The sequence below is a fragment of the Phalacrocorax carbo genome (assembly GCF_963921805.1).
Source record: "Phalacrocorax carbo chromosome W unlocalized genomic scaffold, bPhaCar2.1 SUPER_W_unloc_3, whole genome shotgun sequence".
In the NCBI taxonomy this organism is placed as follows: domain Eukaryota; kingdom Metazoa; phylum Chordata; class Aves; order Suliformes; family Phalacrocoracidae; genus Phalacrocorax; species Phalacrocorax carbo.
In genome coordinates this window covers 373,498-391,630 of record NW_026990254.1, presented here as the reverse complement: position 1 = coordinate 391,630, position 18,133 = coordinate 373,498, and the positions used below count along the sequence as shown (strand labels likewise).

The 18,133-nt window shown below is 47.5% G+C and overlaps 1 protein-coding gene across 4 annotated transcripts in view; it reads right to left on the bottom strand.

The window, feature by feature from the left end:
* LOC135310856 (lens epithelium-derived growth factor-like) overlaps positions 1 to 18,133 on the bottom strand; it is a 112,599-nt gene that overhangs the window by 31,730 nt on the left and 62,736 nt on the right. For all 4 annotated transcript variants that reach the window (XM_064439921.1, XM_064439918.1, XM_064439919.1 and 1 more), the window contains one exon: positions 137 to 230. In XM_064439921.1, coding sequence (XP_064295991.1) covers positions 137 to 230 — 94 coding nt within the window. The remainder of the gene's footprint in view (positions 1 to 136; positions 231 to 18,133) is intronic.

The window sequence follows — 18,133 nt, the reverse complement described above, 5'->3', positions numbered from 1 at the left end:
AAAAATTGGAAGTTTACATGTTAGGAAATATTCTGTAATACTCTGAAGATCTGTGGGCAATAAAGCCTCCAGCCATCTCTGTTAAGTTATTTTGTATGAGGAAAAATAATTATTATTCCTTTTTGTTTGAAGTTACCTGCTGGTCTTCCTCTTTTAGGGCTTACTTTTGGAGTCACAGCCACTGCAGCTGCTACCACTGCAGCTTCTGCAGCTTCAGCTTGTTTTTCAGCCTAATTTAAAGAAAGCAATTCACAAATTAAAACCATAGACCCTCTCCCCATAAAGCAGCTATTTTTTACTTGCTTCCTAAAATATTGCATGAAATATATTTCTAAACTGCTAAAAAAATAATTAAAAAAAAACCCAACCTAGTTTAGTAGAGTAAGGATGCAGAAAAAGCCCAATAGTTTCTGGATAAAAATTCATAAACTCTGTTTATAAGGGGGAAAGTAAACCTTAAATGATTGTTGCAATGGTCACTGCAAACAACTTGGAGCAATATGCTGCAGTCATTCAGAAACTCCACTGCTAAAATCCAGGAGAAGGATGTGAAAAGTTTTCTAGCAAACCAATACATTAGTGCTGGTTGGAGTGAAAGGAAGCTACAAGCTTGAATGTGCATGCTGCTGATGGCATGGTCCTGCAGTCAACACAAACTTCCTTTTCTTTTTCCAGCACAAAAAGAGTATTGGATTCCATCTTCTACGCTTCCAAGGGCATTGAGTTTGGTACTGGCACCAGTGTCAGAACTACAGTAAAAAACTGTTTGGCTTACTATTCAGTAATGCCTGAATGGAATACAAATCAGATCCTGAATAACTGCAGTTCGCAGCTTGGCATGTTGACTTGAGCTCAACTGGTGTGTGGGGGTGGAGGGGGGTGGAACGCAGTCCTCTCAAGGAGAGAAGCTGGCATCACTAACTGCTTCAGTCTTCCAAACTTCATCTACTGCTGAATGTGCATCAACACACTGAGATTCTAGTCTTATTCCAGGTCAATGAATTTTAAAGTAAGATTTATGTCTAAAATTCTTTATATGGGTATTAATGTTGCTTTATTATTTTTCTAGAACATCAGGTGAAGAGACCGAGCTTGAAAATCCAAAGGAAACTCTTTGAGAAAAAAATGATGCCTCTGGAGTCTTTTTTGTTTGGTTGTTGGTTTGTTGTGGTTTTTTTTTTTAAATACAAAATAAAAGTTATTAAATTTTGCATTTGAAATCTACAGACCAAAAGTTTTTAAAGTTTTATAAGCACAGTATTTTAATGCTACATTTTGTGGAATAACAGCCCCTTTAATCTTCATTTGAAAAGTATTTAAATGCTTTGCTGATGGTTTTATCCAGTATTAATAAGCAATACACATCTCAAAATCCCATTCAGAAAACAGGAGACAGAGTTGTAGTATGTTTTAATCTGACCCCTGTATGTTTGTCCAGTTAATAGCAGGAAAGAGTGTAAATAGTCTTTCGACTGCTTAATTGCTTCATTTGTATAAAACATACTCTCTTCCAGTCATACTGACCTGTTAGTGTGTAGGTTTTCAACATGTGTCAGGATGGCTTTTTACTGTGCTTTGTACGAGCTGGAAACATTGTTTTTATAGCAGTTAATGTTAAAGTTTAATTTTGTTCTTGTAAAACATTGTACCAACTGATGCTATGTACCAATTGTACCAATTTATGCTGCGCGGATTCTCATAGCATGCTTTTGGTATTATAGATGTCATACTAGGAAGAAATCTGGTGTTTTCACTGAACCTGTTGATGATGCACATTGGTTAGAAAACAGTCTTGAATACTTTTTTAAAAAATTAAAGTCTTTAAGAATCAACTTCTTTGTATGAGTTTAATGTTCAAATTGTATAACTTAAGGCATTCATAAGGGCCATAACTGTTGGAATGTCTAAATCAAAGCTGTTAAGAACTTTTCCTTGGCATGAACTTGAGGGGTTTAGAACTTAGGTTTTCAAAAAAGAGCCTTGTAAATATTTCTGAAGGCAAGAAAGGAAGGAGACAGAGATGTGCTATACTTGTAAAATCCCTCAGCCCCGCCCCCACTCTCGTGCAACCCCACCCCCACCCCCACCCTCACCCACTTGGCTCGCTCTCTTTCTCTCTGCCCCCTCCTGCCCCCCCCCCCCCACCCCGTGCCCCGTGCCCCGTGCCCCGTGCCCTCCTCTGGTTGTCTTGGCCTACTGAGCTGACATCACTCGAATAACTAGACTGATGTTGGAGGCCCGCTGTTTGACCTTTGGTATGTTGCTATGTAGTTGTTAGGGTTGTAACTTTTGTTAGATGAAGCACAACGAAGCAGGTGTTATTAAAAAAAAACCAAACAAAACACATAATTGGCAGAAATAGCAGAACTAAACTTATACAAGAATATTTGACCACACCAATCAATGAGCGACAGTTCAGAGCAGTCCAACAACAACTAAAGATTAAATAATCTGGAAGGTGCTCTCCACCTCATACAACACATCCACCTCAGCCCGAAGGGGGGGGCAGCATGACTCTGCCTTTGGGGATGCCTGGGACCACGCTCGTGTGTGGCCAGAACAGACACCCTCAGCACCCTACTCCTCCCAACCTCTGACAACTGCTGCTCCTGTCAGCAAGGAAAGGGGAAGTAGAGATAGCCACTTTTCCTGTAGCTTTGTAGTGTTCTTTGCATTAATAATCACTCTTTCATGGGGACTATAAATATCCAAACTCCCTCACACGGAACCAATTACTGCATAGCAATCGATGCATGTGTTTAGTCTGTCCAGACCTACACAATGACATTACTAAAACATGAAACACCTCAAGGGTATCAAGGGGTGTTCTGATAAGAAGGAGACACGGCCCACAGCCCAGATGAAATGCCTCTATACTAACGCATGCAGCATGGGAAACAAACAGGAGGAGTCGGAAACTACCGTGCTGCTAGAAAGCTACGACCTAGTTGCCATTACTGAAACTTGGTGGGATGAACCCCATGACTGGAATGTGGCTATCGATGGCTACAGGCTGTTCAGAAGTGACAGGCGAGGAAGGAGGGGCGGAGGCGTTGCTCTCTACATCAAAAAATCAATACAGTGTGAAGAGCTGTCCCTGAAGAATAACCATGAGCAGGTTGAAAGCTTATGGGTAAGAAACAGAGACAGAGGCAACAAAGGGAACCTTGTGGTTGGTGTCTACTACAGGCCGGCTGACCAAGGGGAGCCTACTGACGAAGCCTTCTTCCTCCAACTCCAGGAGGCTTTGCGCTCGCAGGCTCTCGTCCTACTGGGGGACTTCAACCACCCCGACATCTGCTGGAAAAGTAGCACATCGAGCTGGAGGCAATCCAGGAGATTCCTAGAATGCGTTGAGGATAACTTCTTGAGCCAGGTAGTAGACAGCCCTACCCGAGGGGATGCAATACTAGACCTGATGGTCACCAATGCAAGCGAGCTCATCGGTGACGTCAAGATTGGAGGCAGCCTGGGCTGCAGCGATCACGCATTGGTGGAGTTCACACTCCTGAGGGCTATGGGAAAAGCTAGGAGTATAGTCAGGACCCTAAATTTTAGGAAAGCGGACTTCCAGCTCTTCAAGGAGTTAGTCAGCAGGACCCCCTGGGAAACGGTCCTCAGGGGCAAGGGAACAGAAGAGAGCTGGAAGATCTTTAAGGACGCGTTCCATAAAGCGCAAGAGCTCTCAGTCCCCAGGTGTAAGAAATCACGCAAGCAAGGGAAGAGACCAGCATGGCTGAGTTGAGACATGCTGGCCAAACTAAAGAGCAAGAAGGAACTCCACAGGGAGTGGAAGCAGGGACAGGTATCCTGGGAAAAGTATAGGGACGCTGCCCGGTTGCGTAGGGATGTGGTCAGGAGGGCCAAGGCACGGCTGGAGCTGAATTTGGCAAGGGGTGCAAAGAATAACAAGAAGGGCTTCTACAGGTACATCAACCAGAAAAGGAAAGTCAAAGAAAGCGTACCCCCCATGGTGAACAAGAATGGTGGCCTAGTATCAACAGATGAGGAGAAGGCTGAGGTACTCAACAACTTTTTTGCCTCAGTCTTCACTGGCATGGTAATCTCTCTCCTCACCCCTCCCAAGCCAATGGACCGCAGGATGGAGACCAGGGAGATAAAGCCCCTCCCACTGTAAGGGAAGATCAGGTTCATGACTGCCTGAGGAACCTGGACATACACAAGTCTATGGGACCTGATGAGATGCATCCCGGAGCCCTAAGGGAATTGGCTGATGTAGTCACTAAGCCACTCTCCATGATATTTGAAAAGTCATGGCAGTCAGGTGAAGACCCTGGGGACTGGAAGAAGGGAAACATTGGGCCCATCTTTAAAAAGGGTAGAACAGAGGGCCTGGGGAACTACCGTCCTGTCAGCCTCACCTCTGTGCCTGGGAAGATCATGGAGCAGATCCTCCTAGAAACTATGCTAAGGCACATGGAGGACAGGGAGGTGATCCGAGGCAGCCAGCATGGCTTCACCAAGGGCAAGTCCTGCCTGACCAACCTAGTGGCCTTCTATGATGGAGTGACTACATCAGTGGACAAGGGAAGAGATGTCATCTATCTGGACTTCTGTAAGGCCTTTGACACAGTCCCCCACAGCATCCTTCTCTCTAAACTGGAGAGATACGAATTTGATGGGTGGACTGTTCAGTGGATAAGGAACTGGCTGGATGGTCGCATCCAGAGGGTAGTGGTCAATGGCTCAATGTCCAGATGGAGACCGGTGACGAGTGGTGTCCCTCAGGGGTCCGTACTGGGACCGGTACTATTTAATATCTTCATCAATGACATGGACAGTGGGATCAAGTGCACCCTCAGCAATTTTGCGGATGACACCAAGCTGAGCGGTGCAGTTGACATGCCAGAAGGACGGGATGTCATCCAGAGAGACCTAGACAAGCTGGAGAGGTGGGCCCGTGAGAACCTCATGAATGGTTGCTGACTGGGGCTAAACCACGACACCCATCCCTAGAAACATTCAAGGTCAGGTTGGACGTGTGTCTGAGCAGCCTGATCTAGTTGAAGATGTCCCTGCTCACTGCAGGGGGGTTGGACTAGGTGACCTCTAAAGGTCCCTTCCAACCTAAACCATTCTATGATTCTGATTTTAAAACTGCTGTCAGAAGTGGGATCCGAAGGAAGCTTAGTACTGTGAAAAGAGGAGTGTACAGCTATAGTGCATCCAACAAATGTCCACAACGCAGAGACCACCTTCAGCTGCCAAATTAGTTTGCCGGAGTGTAATCTTGCAGGTCTTGAGGATGGGCGCTTGGGGTTAATAGTCTGGCAGGAAGTCTGTTTAGTACTCCTACTTGAGGTAGCATAGCGCAAACATTTTGAAACTTGTTCTAGCGTAAGAACAAGGGAGCCTGGGACGTGACTCCTGAACCTCCAGTACCTGGATGGGATGAGGAATGGGTGCTTTTGGCTCAGTGTCTGGTTTGGCTGAATCCTCCAGTGGCTTGGGAACTGAAACCCGAGCACACCCAGAGCCTGAAAGAATTGGCAGTCCAACTGGGACATTCTCCACCCAGCACATTCTCCACCCAGCACATTCTCCACCCCTTATTCCATACCATTTACACCATGCCCAGGTCCCATACCATCCAATACAACCTTACCAACCACCACCCCTCCCCTTCCCATCCTTTAACATAATACACAGACATCATTCCCTTAGGCTATGGACCTTCCCTGTTGTGCTGGTTTTGGCTGAGAAGGGGTTAATTCTCCTCACTGTGGGGGAGGGTCAGCTACCTTTCCAGCTTCCCACGCTCTGCTCTGCCCGAGTCGGGGAGGCTGGGAGGGGCAGGGCCACGGTGGGGGTGGCTGACCCCCCTCCAATAAACTGCCCATAGGGAAGCCCTGCCCCCAGCCAAGTTGGGAAAAGGGATGATGAAGATGTTACAGAGGATAACAGGATTTACTGTCCCCCCCCATCCTCCCCCTTTCCCTGAGCTTTTATTGCTGAGCACGTTGTCATATGGTATGGAATATCCCTTTGGACAGTTGGGGTCATCTGTCCCAGCTGTCTCCCCTCCCAACCTTTTGCCCACCCTCCATCCTACTGGCCTTTGGGGGCGGGCGGAGTTTGGAGAGACAGCCTTGACACTGTGCAAGCACTGGTCAGCAATAACCAAAACATTATAGAATCATAGAATGTCCTTAGTTGGAAGGGACCCACAAGTTGGGGGTTTATTAGGAGTTTATCATTCCCACAGTCATGGTTCTCTAGCCCAGGGCTTCTTTTTTCTCCTTATTTCTAGGTCATCATCCCTGGTCAGCCAAGCCAGCCTTTTGCCTTGCCAGCTTTACAAGGGTTTATGTAAACAGGCTTGATTTCTTCGTTTAGATGTGTCAGACAATGCTAACTGGAGCTTAGAGTTCAAGCCAATGCTCTCTTGAATAGAGGGAAATGTATATTGGCAGAACGTAACGCTACCACTGGCTCAATTCTTGGAAGATATACTTGCAAGTTTTAAAGGACAAAAGCACAATATTGTGCTGGAATATTTAAAGAAATATATGAATTAATTTGCCTATAGTTGCTTGTTTGAGACAACCTGGTCAAGACATCTCGTGCAAGTATGTGAAGTGTTCATCTTCAGTTTCTTTTGACCAGTAATGACCACTGGTGTGTCATGTCTGCACCCAAACAGCCATATGCTTTCATCAGGAAATGAAAAGGGCAAGCTGACTCAGTTTGTCTCTTGCCACTACAAAAATCCAAGTGTTGTCAGGTTCTGTAGAAACAAGGAAGTGGAACAGGTCATGAAAAAAATGTACCTTGGAGAGAGAGTTATTAAAAGTGGCCATTTGTTTTCAAGCGATTGGCCGCATATGTTCCACTGTCCAACCGCTTCATTTACAATTTCAATTAACTCAGATGCCACACTGCATTAATGTCACATTGCATTTTGAACAACTCATTGATTTAAGCACAGTGCTGTGTTGCATAACTTGGGTTCGGAACTTGCACTGATCTCTTATTTATAAAAGGTACTCCCTTAGTATGCCTCTCATCCAGGCAAAACAAACATTTGCAATTATCATTATTTAGCTGAAAACTCCCAAATGACATTTTTTAAAGCTGTCCAATCAGAAACCAATAATTCCAAGACTACCTCTGGAGCAAAATCAAATTCATGTTCATCTAAAAGAAGAGATAAAACATAACTTAAGTTTACTTATTTCTAGAAGATGATCCCTGGTCAGCCAAGCTGGCCTTTTGCCTCGCCGGCTTTACTTCCTACACTTTGGGATGGCCTGCTCCTGTGCTTTTGGGAGGTGGTACTTAAAAAGCGACCAGCACTGATGGACCCCAGCACCTTCAAAAGCTTTTTCCCTGGGGACCTTACTAAGCAGTTCCCCGAGCAACCTGAAGTCTGCTCTCCTCATGTCCAGAGCTGAGGTCTTGCTGGCAGCTTTCCTCCTGTCACCATAGAGTTTACACTTGACTGTTTCATGGTCACTGTGGCCAAGGCGGCCCCCAATCTCCACTTCACCCACGAGGCCCTCTCTGTTAATAAGCAACAAGTCAAGGAAGGCACCCTTCCTGGTCCGTTCCCTTAGTACCTGTACCAAGACATTGTCGTCCACATGGTTTAGGAACCTTCTGGACCTGATTGTCCCAGCTGTGTGGTATTCGCGGTTGACATCTGGCAAGTTGACGTCCCCCATAAGGACAAGGGCAGATGACTTAGAGGCATCCCTTAGTTCGGTGTCATCCTCCTGGCTGGGTGGCCTATAGTAGGCTCCCACGACAACATCCGCTTTATTTGTCTGTCCCTTAATCCTTACCCAGAGGCTCTCAACTGTGCCATCGCCAACTGCAAGCTCCGTGCATTCCAGCTGCTCCGCTACATACAATGCCGCGCCCCCGCCTCGCCTGCCCTGCCTGTCCCTCCTGAAGAGCTTGTAACCATCCATCACGGCACACCAGTCACAGGACTCATCCCACCAGGTTTCACTTATGCCAAAGATGTCATATCTCTGGGACTGGGCCAAGGCTTCTAGCTCCTCGTGTTTGTTCCTCATGCTGCGCGCATTTGTGTAGAAACACTTCAAGTGCGGTTCATTGTGCCCATCGACACATGTAGCAGTCTGAGGAGTCTCACTAGCACGCAGCTCCTCCAACTTTGGTGTGTCTACCCGATGGCCATCGCTGACTATCTAGCAATATCGGACCAAAAGGTATTTGCTGTGTCCCATATACAATCTTGTGAAAGAGCTTGAAAGTCAAAGGGTGGTTGCTTGAACCCATTCATCCTTCAACAGCCCCATCTGGCCGGTGTGAAAAGCCAACAGGGAGATCAACCATAGACTCTTGAGGTTTGAATGAAGTAACACCACCCTTGAGTGCAGCAGTAGCAGATATGCAGATATCCTAGAACTACAGTATGAACCTGAAGCAAAGAATGCTGCCTGGCATGAGACCACTGACATAGTTAACATGTTTTTTTCTCAATTCCCCTGACACCTAAGCATAAATGACAGTTTGCCTATACTGGGAAAGGAGTACAATACACCTGGAACTGTCTGCCGCAAGGATGGAAGCATAGCCCCCTGTGGTAGGTTGACCTTGGCTGGCTGCCAGATGCCCACCCAGCTGCTCTCTCACTACCCCTCCTCAACAGGACTGGAGAAGAAAACAAGATGAAAAAGCTCGTGGGTGGCGACAAAGACACTTACTAATCACCTCCATGGGCAAAACAGACTCAACTTGGGGAAAATCAATTTAATTTATTGCCGATTAAAATAGAGTTGGATGGTGAGAAACAAACACAAAAATGAAAACACCACCTTCCCTCCCGCTCTCCCCTCCTTTTCCCAGGCTCAACTTCACTCCTTCATTCCCAGCTCCTCTACCTCCCCTGCCCCACAGAGCAGTGCAGGGGGGATGGGGAACGGGAGGTTCATAACAGTTCCTCCCTGCTGCTGCTTCCTCATCACACATTTTCCCCTGCTCCAGCATGGGTCCTTTCCAAGGGATGCAGACCTTCAGGAAAAAAATCTGCTCCAACATGGATTCTCCATGGGCCACAGTTCCTGCCAGGAGAACCTGATCCTGCGTGGGCTCGTTCCTTCAGGAAATATCCACCTGCTCTGGTGTGGTCCTCTCCATGCGCTGCAGGGATATATCCGCTCCCACTGTGGTCTCTTCCACGGGCTGCAGGGGAATATCTTCTCTCGCACCCGGAGCACCTCCTCCCCCTTTCTTCACTGACCTTGGTATTTTCAGTGTTGTTTCTCACACTTTTTTTTCCTCACTACTCTTACACTGACATGTGGTATTTTACCCTTTCTTAAGTGTTTTTCACAGAGGTGCCACCAGCTTCGCTGACTGGCTCAGCTTTGGCTTGCAATGGGTCTGTTGCCAAGCTGGCTGGAACCGGCTGTGTCTGGCACAGGGCAGCCTCTTGCCTCCTCTTCTCACAGAGACCACCCCTGCAGCCCGCCCCCACCCCCCCCGCCAAAACCTTGCCGTGTAAACCCAATACACCCCACCACCTGTCACAGACTTATACAAAAGGTTTTGAAAGAGGGCAACGCCCCAGATCACTTACAGTACATTGATGACATCGTAGTATGGGGAAACACCACCCAAGAAGTGTATAGCAAAGGCAAACAGATCACTGAAATTTTACTAAATGCAGGATTTGCGATCAAGAAGAATAAGGACTTGCACCAAGAAATACATTTTCTGGGTGTCCAAATGTCCAAAACATACCACACACATCAGCAGGAGACAAAACAAGCCAGTGGAGTTTATGGCAGAAAGCACTAGGAGAGACCAGAGGAAGACTCCTTGGATTCTGGAGCCGAGGCTACCAAGCTGCTGACGAAAACTATATCCCAACAGAAAAAGAAATATTAGCCGCCTATGAGGGAATGTGGGCAGCATCTGAAGCGGTGGGGACAGAATCACAACTGCTGCTGGCACCTCGGCTACCAGTATTTCACTGGTGTCCCCTCCGATATTTCTTGTGCACCCCCAGCCTACTCACTGGCAAGGTGGTGTAAGTGTGGTGGGTTGACCCTGGCTGGATGCCAGGTGCCCACCAAAGCCGCTCTATCACACCCCTCCTCAACTGGACAGAGGAGAGAAAATATAACGAAAGGCTTGTCGGTCAAGATAAAGACAGGGAGATCATTCACCAGTTATGGTCACGGGCGAAACAGACTCGACTTGGGGAAATTAGCCTAATTAATTAACAATCAAATAAGAGTAGGGTAATGAGAAAGAAAAACTAAATCTTAAAACACCTTCCCCCCACCCCTCCCTTCTTCCCAGGCTCAACTTCAATCCCGATTTTCTCTACCTCCTCCCCCCAAGTGGCACAGGGGGACAGGGAATGGGGGTTTTGTTCAGTTCATCACACATTGTCTCTGCTGCTCCTTCCGCCTCAGGGGGAGGACTCCTCACACTCTTCCCCTGCTCCAGCATGTGGGCCCTCCCACGGGAGATAGCTCTCCACAAACTTCTCCAACGTGGGTTCTTCCCATGGGCTGCAGTTCTTCACAAACTGCTCCAGCGTGGGTCCCTTCCACGGGGTGCAGTCCTTCAGGAACAGACTGCTCCAGAGTGGGTCCCCCACGGGGTCACAAGTCCTGCCAGGAAACCTGCTCCAGCGTGGGTTCCTCTCTCTCCACGGGTCCTGCCAAGAGCCTGCTCCAGCGCGGGCTTCCCATGGGGTGACAGACCCCTTCGGGTGCACCCACCTGCTCCAGCGCGGTCTTCACCACGGGCTGCAGGGGAATCTCTGCTCCGGCACCTGGAGTATGTCCTCCCCCTACTTCTTCACTGACCTTGGTGTCTGCAGAGTTGTTTCTCTCACATATTCTCACTCCTCTCTTACGACTGCTGCTGGTGTTGCGCGGGTTTTTTTTTCCCCCCTTCTTAAATATGTTATCACAGAGGCGCTACCACGGTCGCTGATTGGCTCGGCCTTGGCCAGCGGTGTGTCCATCTTGGAGGCAGCTGGCATTGGCTCTGTCGGACATAGGGGAATCTTCTAGCAGCTTCTCACAGAAGCCACCCCTGTAGCCCCTCCGCTACCAAAACCTTGCCATGCAAACCCAATACAATAAGAAGCAGAAAAAGTCCTTGACACTGTCTAAGCACTGCTCAGCAGTAACTAAAACAACCCTGTATTATCAAGATTGTTTTCAGCAGAAATCCAAAACATAGCCCCATACAAGCTACTATGAAGAAAATTAACTCTATCCCAGCCAAAATCAATACAGTCAAGAATCTGTTTCCAGCTTTTCTGGAAAAAGCAAAGTTAACCAACTATTTAGGAATATCACACATGGGTGTGCCCTGACAAAGTCTGATCACGGGTGGCAAAGTGCGTGGGAGAATATGGGCAGGTAGCTAGAGCATTTTTCAGCTCTGATGGTCTGGGACTTCACTCTCAAACAAGCGTGGAATCCTGATGAAGTAACAGAACACTTGAAAAAAGGGTGCCCTGGCTCTGCCAAAGAGACACAACTTCTCGCACTGTGCTGGGGCCTGGCCTATGCCTACCGAGCCACTGTTCAGCACCCTCAAGGGGGTGAGAGGGTCTCTGGATCTGAAGACATACAAATGGACACCGTGGCTAAACCAGAGACCCAACCCTCAACTGTTGCTCCTATAGTCAAGAAGAAACAATGGAAAAGGAAGTCAACTCGGTTAGTGTGCTGGCTTTGGCTGGGACAGAGTTAATTTTCTTTATAGTAGCTAATATGGGGCTATATTTTGGATTTGTGCTGAAAACAGTGTTGATAATACAGGGATGTTTTTGTTATTGCTGAGCAGCGCTTACACAGCGTCAAGGCCTTTTCTGTTTCTCACACCACCCCACCAGCGAGTAGGCTGGGTGCACAAGAAGTTGGGAGGGGACACAGCTGGGACAGCTGACCCCAACTGACCAAAGGGATATTCCATACCATATGACACCATGCTCAGCATATAAAGCTGGGGGAAGAAGAAGGAAGGGGGGAACGTTCTGAGTGATGGCATTTTGTCTTTCCAAGTAACCATTATGCGTGATGGAACCCTGCTTTCCTGGAGGTGGCTGAACACCTGCCTGCCAATGGGAAGTAGTAGACTGTGTGGTGCTTAGTTGCCGGCTGGGGTTAAACCATGACAGTTAGTAAAGGAGGAAGAAGCTTCGCCTAAGAGGGAGCAGGAGAGGAAGAATCAGAATAGGCAGCCTGTTCTGCAGCAAAGCTGTCTCAAGAACAGGAGGGGGAAGAGAGAGAAATCATAAACGAGTCAGAAACCACCCGGCCCCTATCCCTGAATGAGCTGCGAGATATGCAGAAAGATTTCGACCGTCATCCAGGCGAGCAAATTATCACCTGATTACTCCAATGATGGCATACTGGGGCCAACAGTCAGGAATTAGAGGGCAAGGAAGCCCAGCAGCTGGGATCCTTTGCTAGGGACCAGGGTATCGACAAAGGGATCGGAAGAGGGGCAACAATCCACAGCCTCTGGAGGTGGGTCCTGTCGAGCGTGAAGGCGAGGTATCCCCTCAAGGAAGATCTTGTAAACCAAGGCGAGTGGACCACCACTGAGGGAAGTATCCAGTATCTGAGGGAATAAGTAGCGGTGGAGGTGATCTACAGCAACCTGGACAACGACCAGGGATCCAAAGACCCAGATGAATTTCAGTGCACATGGTCCATGTGGCGGAAGTTTGTACAGAGTGCACCAACGTCATATGCCAATACCCTGGTGATAATGGATTGGACAGACCTCGAGGCACCAACTGTGGCTAGACTGGCCTGCCTTTCTCGTCTCAAGGGAAAGGATACTGTGGGCACACGCCTCATGCCACTCTGTGGTTCTATCTGCACGACCACAGGGAGTACATGAGGAAGTGGGACGGCGCACCTACCTTGAACCTAGAAGATCAGGTAAGTGGCTTGCAAGGACAAACAGCGGCCAAAAAGGGTTCGTCCAGGAAGATTACTGCTCCAGTTGCTGTTGAGCAGTTCCCCAGGCAGAATAGAAGGGCTGATCCTCCTTCTGATCCTAATGAAGGGACTTCTGGTTTGCAGCTACAGAGGTCAGGTAATGAATACTCCGACCAGGAATAGAAGGGCCCTGCCTCTGGCCAGGTGGAAAAAAGGGACAATCGGGTTTGTTGGCCTGTATGGATTCGATGGCCTGGCACATCGGACCCACAGGAGTATAAGGCTCTGGTGGACACCAGTGCACAGCATGCCCTAATGCCGTCAGGGTACAAGGGGGACAGAACCCATCTGTATTTCTGGAGTGACAGGGGGATCCCATCAGTTGTCTGTACTGGAGGCTAGGGTGAGCCTAACAGTGGACAAGTGGCAGAAGCATCCTATCGTGACCGGCCTGGAGTCTCCGTGCATCCTTGGCATAGACTACCTCAGGAGTGGGTACTTCAAAGACCCAAAAGGGTACCAGTGGGCCTTTCATGTAGCTGCTGTGGGTACAGAGAAGATTAAACAGGTGTCTACCTTGCCCGGCCTCTTGGAGGATCCCTTCACTGTGGGCTTGCTGTGGGTCGAAGAACAGCAAGTGTCGACTGCTACCATGATGGTGCGCTGGCAGCAATATCGCACCAACCGAGGCTCCCTGGTTCCCATCCATGAGTTTTTTTGCCATCGACTGGAGAACCAAGGAGTGATCAGCAAGACTCACTAACCCTTTAATAGTCCCATATGGCCAGTGTGAAAGTCTGACGGAGGGTGGAGGCTGACAATGGACTACAGTGGCCTGAACAGTCATGCTGTCGTTGGATGCTGCCATACCGGACATGCTAGAACTCCAACATGAACTGGAGTCAAAGGTGGCCAAGTGGTATGCCTCAACTGATATTGCTAGTGCGCTTTTCTTGATCCCTTTGGCAGCAGAGTGCAGGCCACAGTTTGCTTTCATGTGGTGGAGGGGTGTCCAGTACACCTGGAATCAACTGCCCCAGGGGTGGAAGCACAGCCCTACCATTTGCCATGGACTGGTCCAGACTGCACTGGAACAGGGTGCAGGCCCTCAAATACATTGATGACATCATTGTGTGGCACAACACAGCAGAGGAAGCGTTTGTGTTTCCTTCTGAAGGCTGGTTTTGCCATAAAACAAAGCAAGGTCAAAGGACCTGCACAGGAGATCCAGTTTTTAGGAATAAAATGGCAAGATGGGCATCGTCATACCCCAATGGATGTGATCAATAAGATAACAGCTATGTCCCCACCAGATAACAAAAAAGAAACACAAGCTTTCCTAGGCGTTGTGGGTTTCCGGAGAATGCATATTCCAGGTTACAGTCAGATTGTGAGCCCTCTCTATTGAGTGACCTGAAAGAAGAATGGTTTTGGATGGGGCCCTGAGCAGGGACAAGCCTTTGAACAGATTAAACAGGAAACTGTTCATGCGATAGCTCTTGGGACGGTCTGGACAGGACAAGCTGTGAGAAACATGCTTCACAGCACAGCCGGGGAGCATAGCCCCACCTGGAGCCTCTGGCGGAAAGCACCCGGACAGACTCGAGGTTGACCTCTAGGGTTTTGGAACTGAGGATATAGAGGATCTGAGGCCTGCTACACCCCGACTGAAAAAGAGATACTAGCAGCATATGAAGGGAGTTTGAGCCCATGTCCCAAAGGGAAGTGCCACTGAAGAACAAATCAGCAAACATCAAGTGCACCAAGCTGCTCAGATTGCCACAATTGACAAAGACCTGGACTGGGAACATAAAAGGGAACTATTTGTAGCTCAATGGGCTCATGAAACGTCAGGACATATAGGATGAGATGTCACCTATAGCTGGCCAAGAGACCGAGGGGTGGACTTGTCTAAAGAACCTATTCTACATAATAATAATATTAAATATAAAATGTTATTACGAATAACAAAGGACTGAAATTTGTGCATTAGTGAAAAAGCTAAACAATAAAAAATATTGAGGCATGGAAGATGACTTTTAAACCACCAATTTGGAGATGCGTGGCAAGTAGACTATATTGGACCTTTGTGCAGGACTACTAGGGGGCATTGATAGGTCCTAGCCATGGTAGAAATGACTACAGACTGGCTGGAGACGTATACCCAGTGACCCATGTCACTGCTAAAAGCACAGTAGTAGGTCTTGAAAAACAAATTTTGTGGAGACATGGCACACCTGAAAGAACTGAGTCTGACAGTGGCTGTAATTTCAAAAATGAAATTATAAAGTTAGGAACAGCTGAACATGGATTTGACTGGATATACTGTATTCCCTATTATCCCCAGGCCTTGGGAAAGGTAGAATGGCATAATGGACCCCTGAAAACCATGCTACAAGCCCAAGGAAAAGGGGATATGAGAAATTGGGATGTTCATTTGGCAGAAGCCACTTGGCTTGTAAACACTGGAGAGGCATCATCCCAGCCAGGCCCAGGCCAGGCTAGACCTGCGTTCCCTCCCTAAGTCTGACTCATAGAATCATTAAGGTTGGAAAAGACCTCTAGGATCATCAAGTCCAAAGACTCTCCCCTTAACTCTCCCTCCCTGAGTCCAAAGACTCTCCCCTTTTAGATTGGAGGCTTGAGACATAACTGAGCGAGATGGTTATATTTACTGATTAAGCGACACCTTTAAAAAGCTAATAATAACTTAGTTGGATAACAAACTCACCACTATTATTAGCAATCTTAGTACACAATTATATCACTGCAAGCGACATTGAGTTACAATTCCATTGCTTATTAGTAGCATCATTGCTGATACACAGTTATATTACTATAAAGAAAACTTATAAAACACATGTAAGTGCTATTAAGTTGCAGTCCTGTTGCCTTTCCTCCTGCACTTAGCAGTAAGGCACAAGTCTATCCGTCCATACATGTTTATTCCTTCTTACTCCATCCCCCCACAGCAAGTCTTCTTGGCATAAGCCTGATGGAGAGTTCAGCAGGTTGTCCAAGGGGGTTCCCTCCAGTGTCCTGGGGAGCTTGGGTCTGCAGGTCAGCTTCACCACCATCTGTAGGCCTCTGCACTTCTACTGCTGCAAAATCCCCTAGTTCTTTGTCCTCCACCTGATGTTTATACCTTATTCCGCATTTTTTCTTTTCCTGAACACACCTTTTAACCACCTCTGCAACCTCCTTTTTCTCCAACCAAACACGTCCCAAACAAACAACTTGGCCCTAATTACTTTTTCCTCATTGGTCCCAATACTGTTACAACTGTACCCAAATTTGGTGTTTCCGACACTGTTACTTAGGCAATTTTGGCCTAATATGGTATTACGGTATGGCTGATACAGTTACCTAGATGAAGGTGGCCTTGCATCCCAAGACTCCTGTACTGGGTCTGGCTGGGATGGAGTTAATTTTCTTCATAGCAGCTTGTATGGTGCTGTGTTTTAGATTTGTGACCAAAACAATGCTGATAACACACCAATGTTTTAGCTATTGCTGAACAGTGGTTGCACAGCGTCAAGGCCTTCTCTGTTTCTCAGTCTGCCTGCCTGCACCTCCCCCCCTCCCCCCCCCACCCCGAGGGAACAGGCTGGGGGTGTGCAAGAGGCTGGGAGGGGATACAACCAGGACAGCTGACCTGAACTAACCAAAGAGATATTCCATGCTGTATAATGTAATGCTCAGTAATAAAACGGAGAGGAGAGGGGTTTAGGTAGGTTAGCCATCTTTTGCTCAGGAACTGGCTGGGCATCGGTCTACCCATGGGAGGTGGTGAGTGATTGCCTTTGCATCACTTGTTTTGTTTTCTTCCTCTCTTCTTCTACTTCTCCTTTGATTATTAATTTTTATCTCAACCCATGAGTTTTCTTGCTTTTACTCTTCTTTTCCTCTCCCCCTGTCCCACTGGGGGTGGGGAGCAAGCGAGTGGCTGTGTGGTGCTTAGCTGCCTACCAAGGTTAACCCACAACAACTCCCTTCTGACTCTACGGTCCACGCTGGTTGTATTTAATTTCCATTATATGTTTTTTGGACAGAATTATCTTACTTTAGCCTTGATACCCCTACCTACTCCTGATTAAGCACAAGCAGTTTGCATATCAGAGCAACTATAACATAACCCAGTCAGTGCTCACACCATACTTCTGCCCTTGAAGAGTTTTCATCACACCTCTGGTTCCCATCAGAGGCCTTAGCTCGTTTTGAAGCCTAATATTCCAGTGGGACCTCTTGCTCACAGCCTGTCAGAACAGTAGCTGGAGATAAGTTTCCGATTGTGACAGGCCATGATTAGATGGGAAACATGATTGTTTGGGATGTCACCCCCTTAGGGAAAGGGAAAACATGGGGGTGGGGTGCGGGGTGGGGGGGTGGTAGCATTTGCACACGGACCAGGACATACAGCACGAGTAAAAAAAAAAAAAAAAACAGAGAAATTAAATGTGTACCTACACACACACTGACTGTAATTAACCCCCTGCGGACCTCATTATACACAGAAAGATGAACCCTGTTTTGGTATGGACAGCAGTCTGGACTTTGACCTTAACAGTGGCACAAACAACCACCCCCCAGTGCTGGCTGCAAGATACCACGCCAACGTGGAATGAGAGGGAATCATATGAAATGAACCGTAACAAAAAATATCGGAGGATTCACGGTGTGGTAGGAAATTGAAGGGGAATGTGTAACTGTATAATAATCCCTAATGATAATACAATCCAGTTAACTCAGAATAGCAGCCAGAGCGGAGCAGGTAAAAACGTAGCCTGGTATGTAGGCTATATTAGTGAATGTAAAGGACTTCTCACCAGTATGACGACTAGACTTAATTGGACCACCAACTTCACAAGTATTTATAACACCACCCTCCGATATGTTTACCATAGGCAAGTGGCAAACTTTACTTGGAGTAATCCAATAAGAGAAAGAGTACCACATTAAGTGGGACTGGAATGTAAGTTGACACAATACCACCTGTGCACCTTTTATTATAAGGATTCAACATGCCATGTTCCCTGAACAAGGCATCCACAGAAGAACTAAAAGAGACATATCAGGAATTCTAGGACTTGGAGGAGTTGCCCTAAACACCGTGGATATCCAAGCCCTCCAAGCCCAGCTGCAAGTGGTTGGCAACTAACCTCTCAGCGCCTTGAGGGGCTAGCTAAACCTGCTGTCTGATTAGAAATGGCTCACCTCCG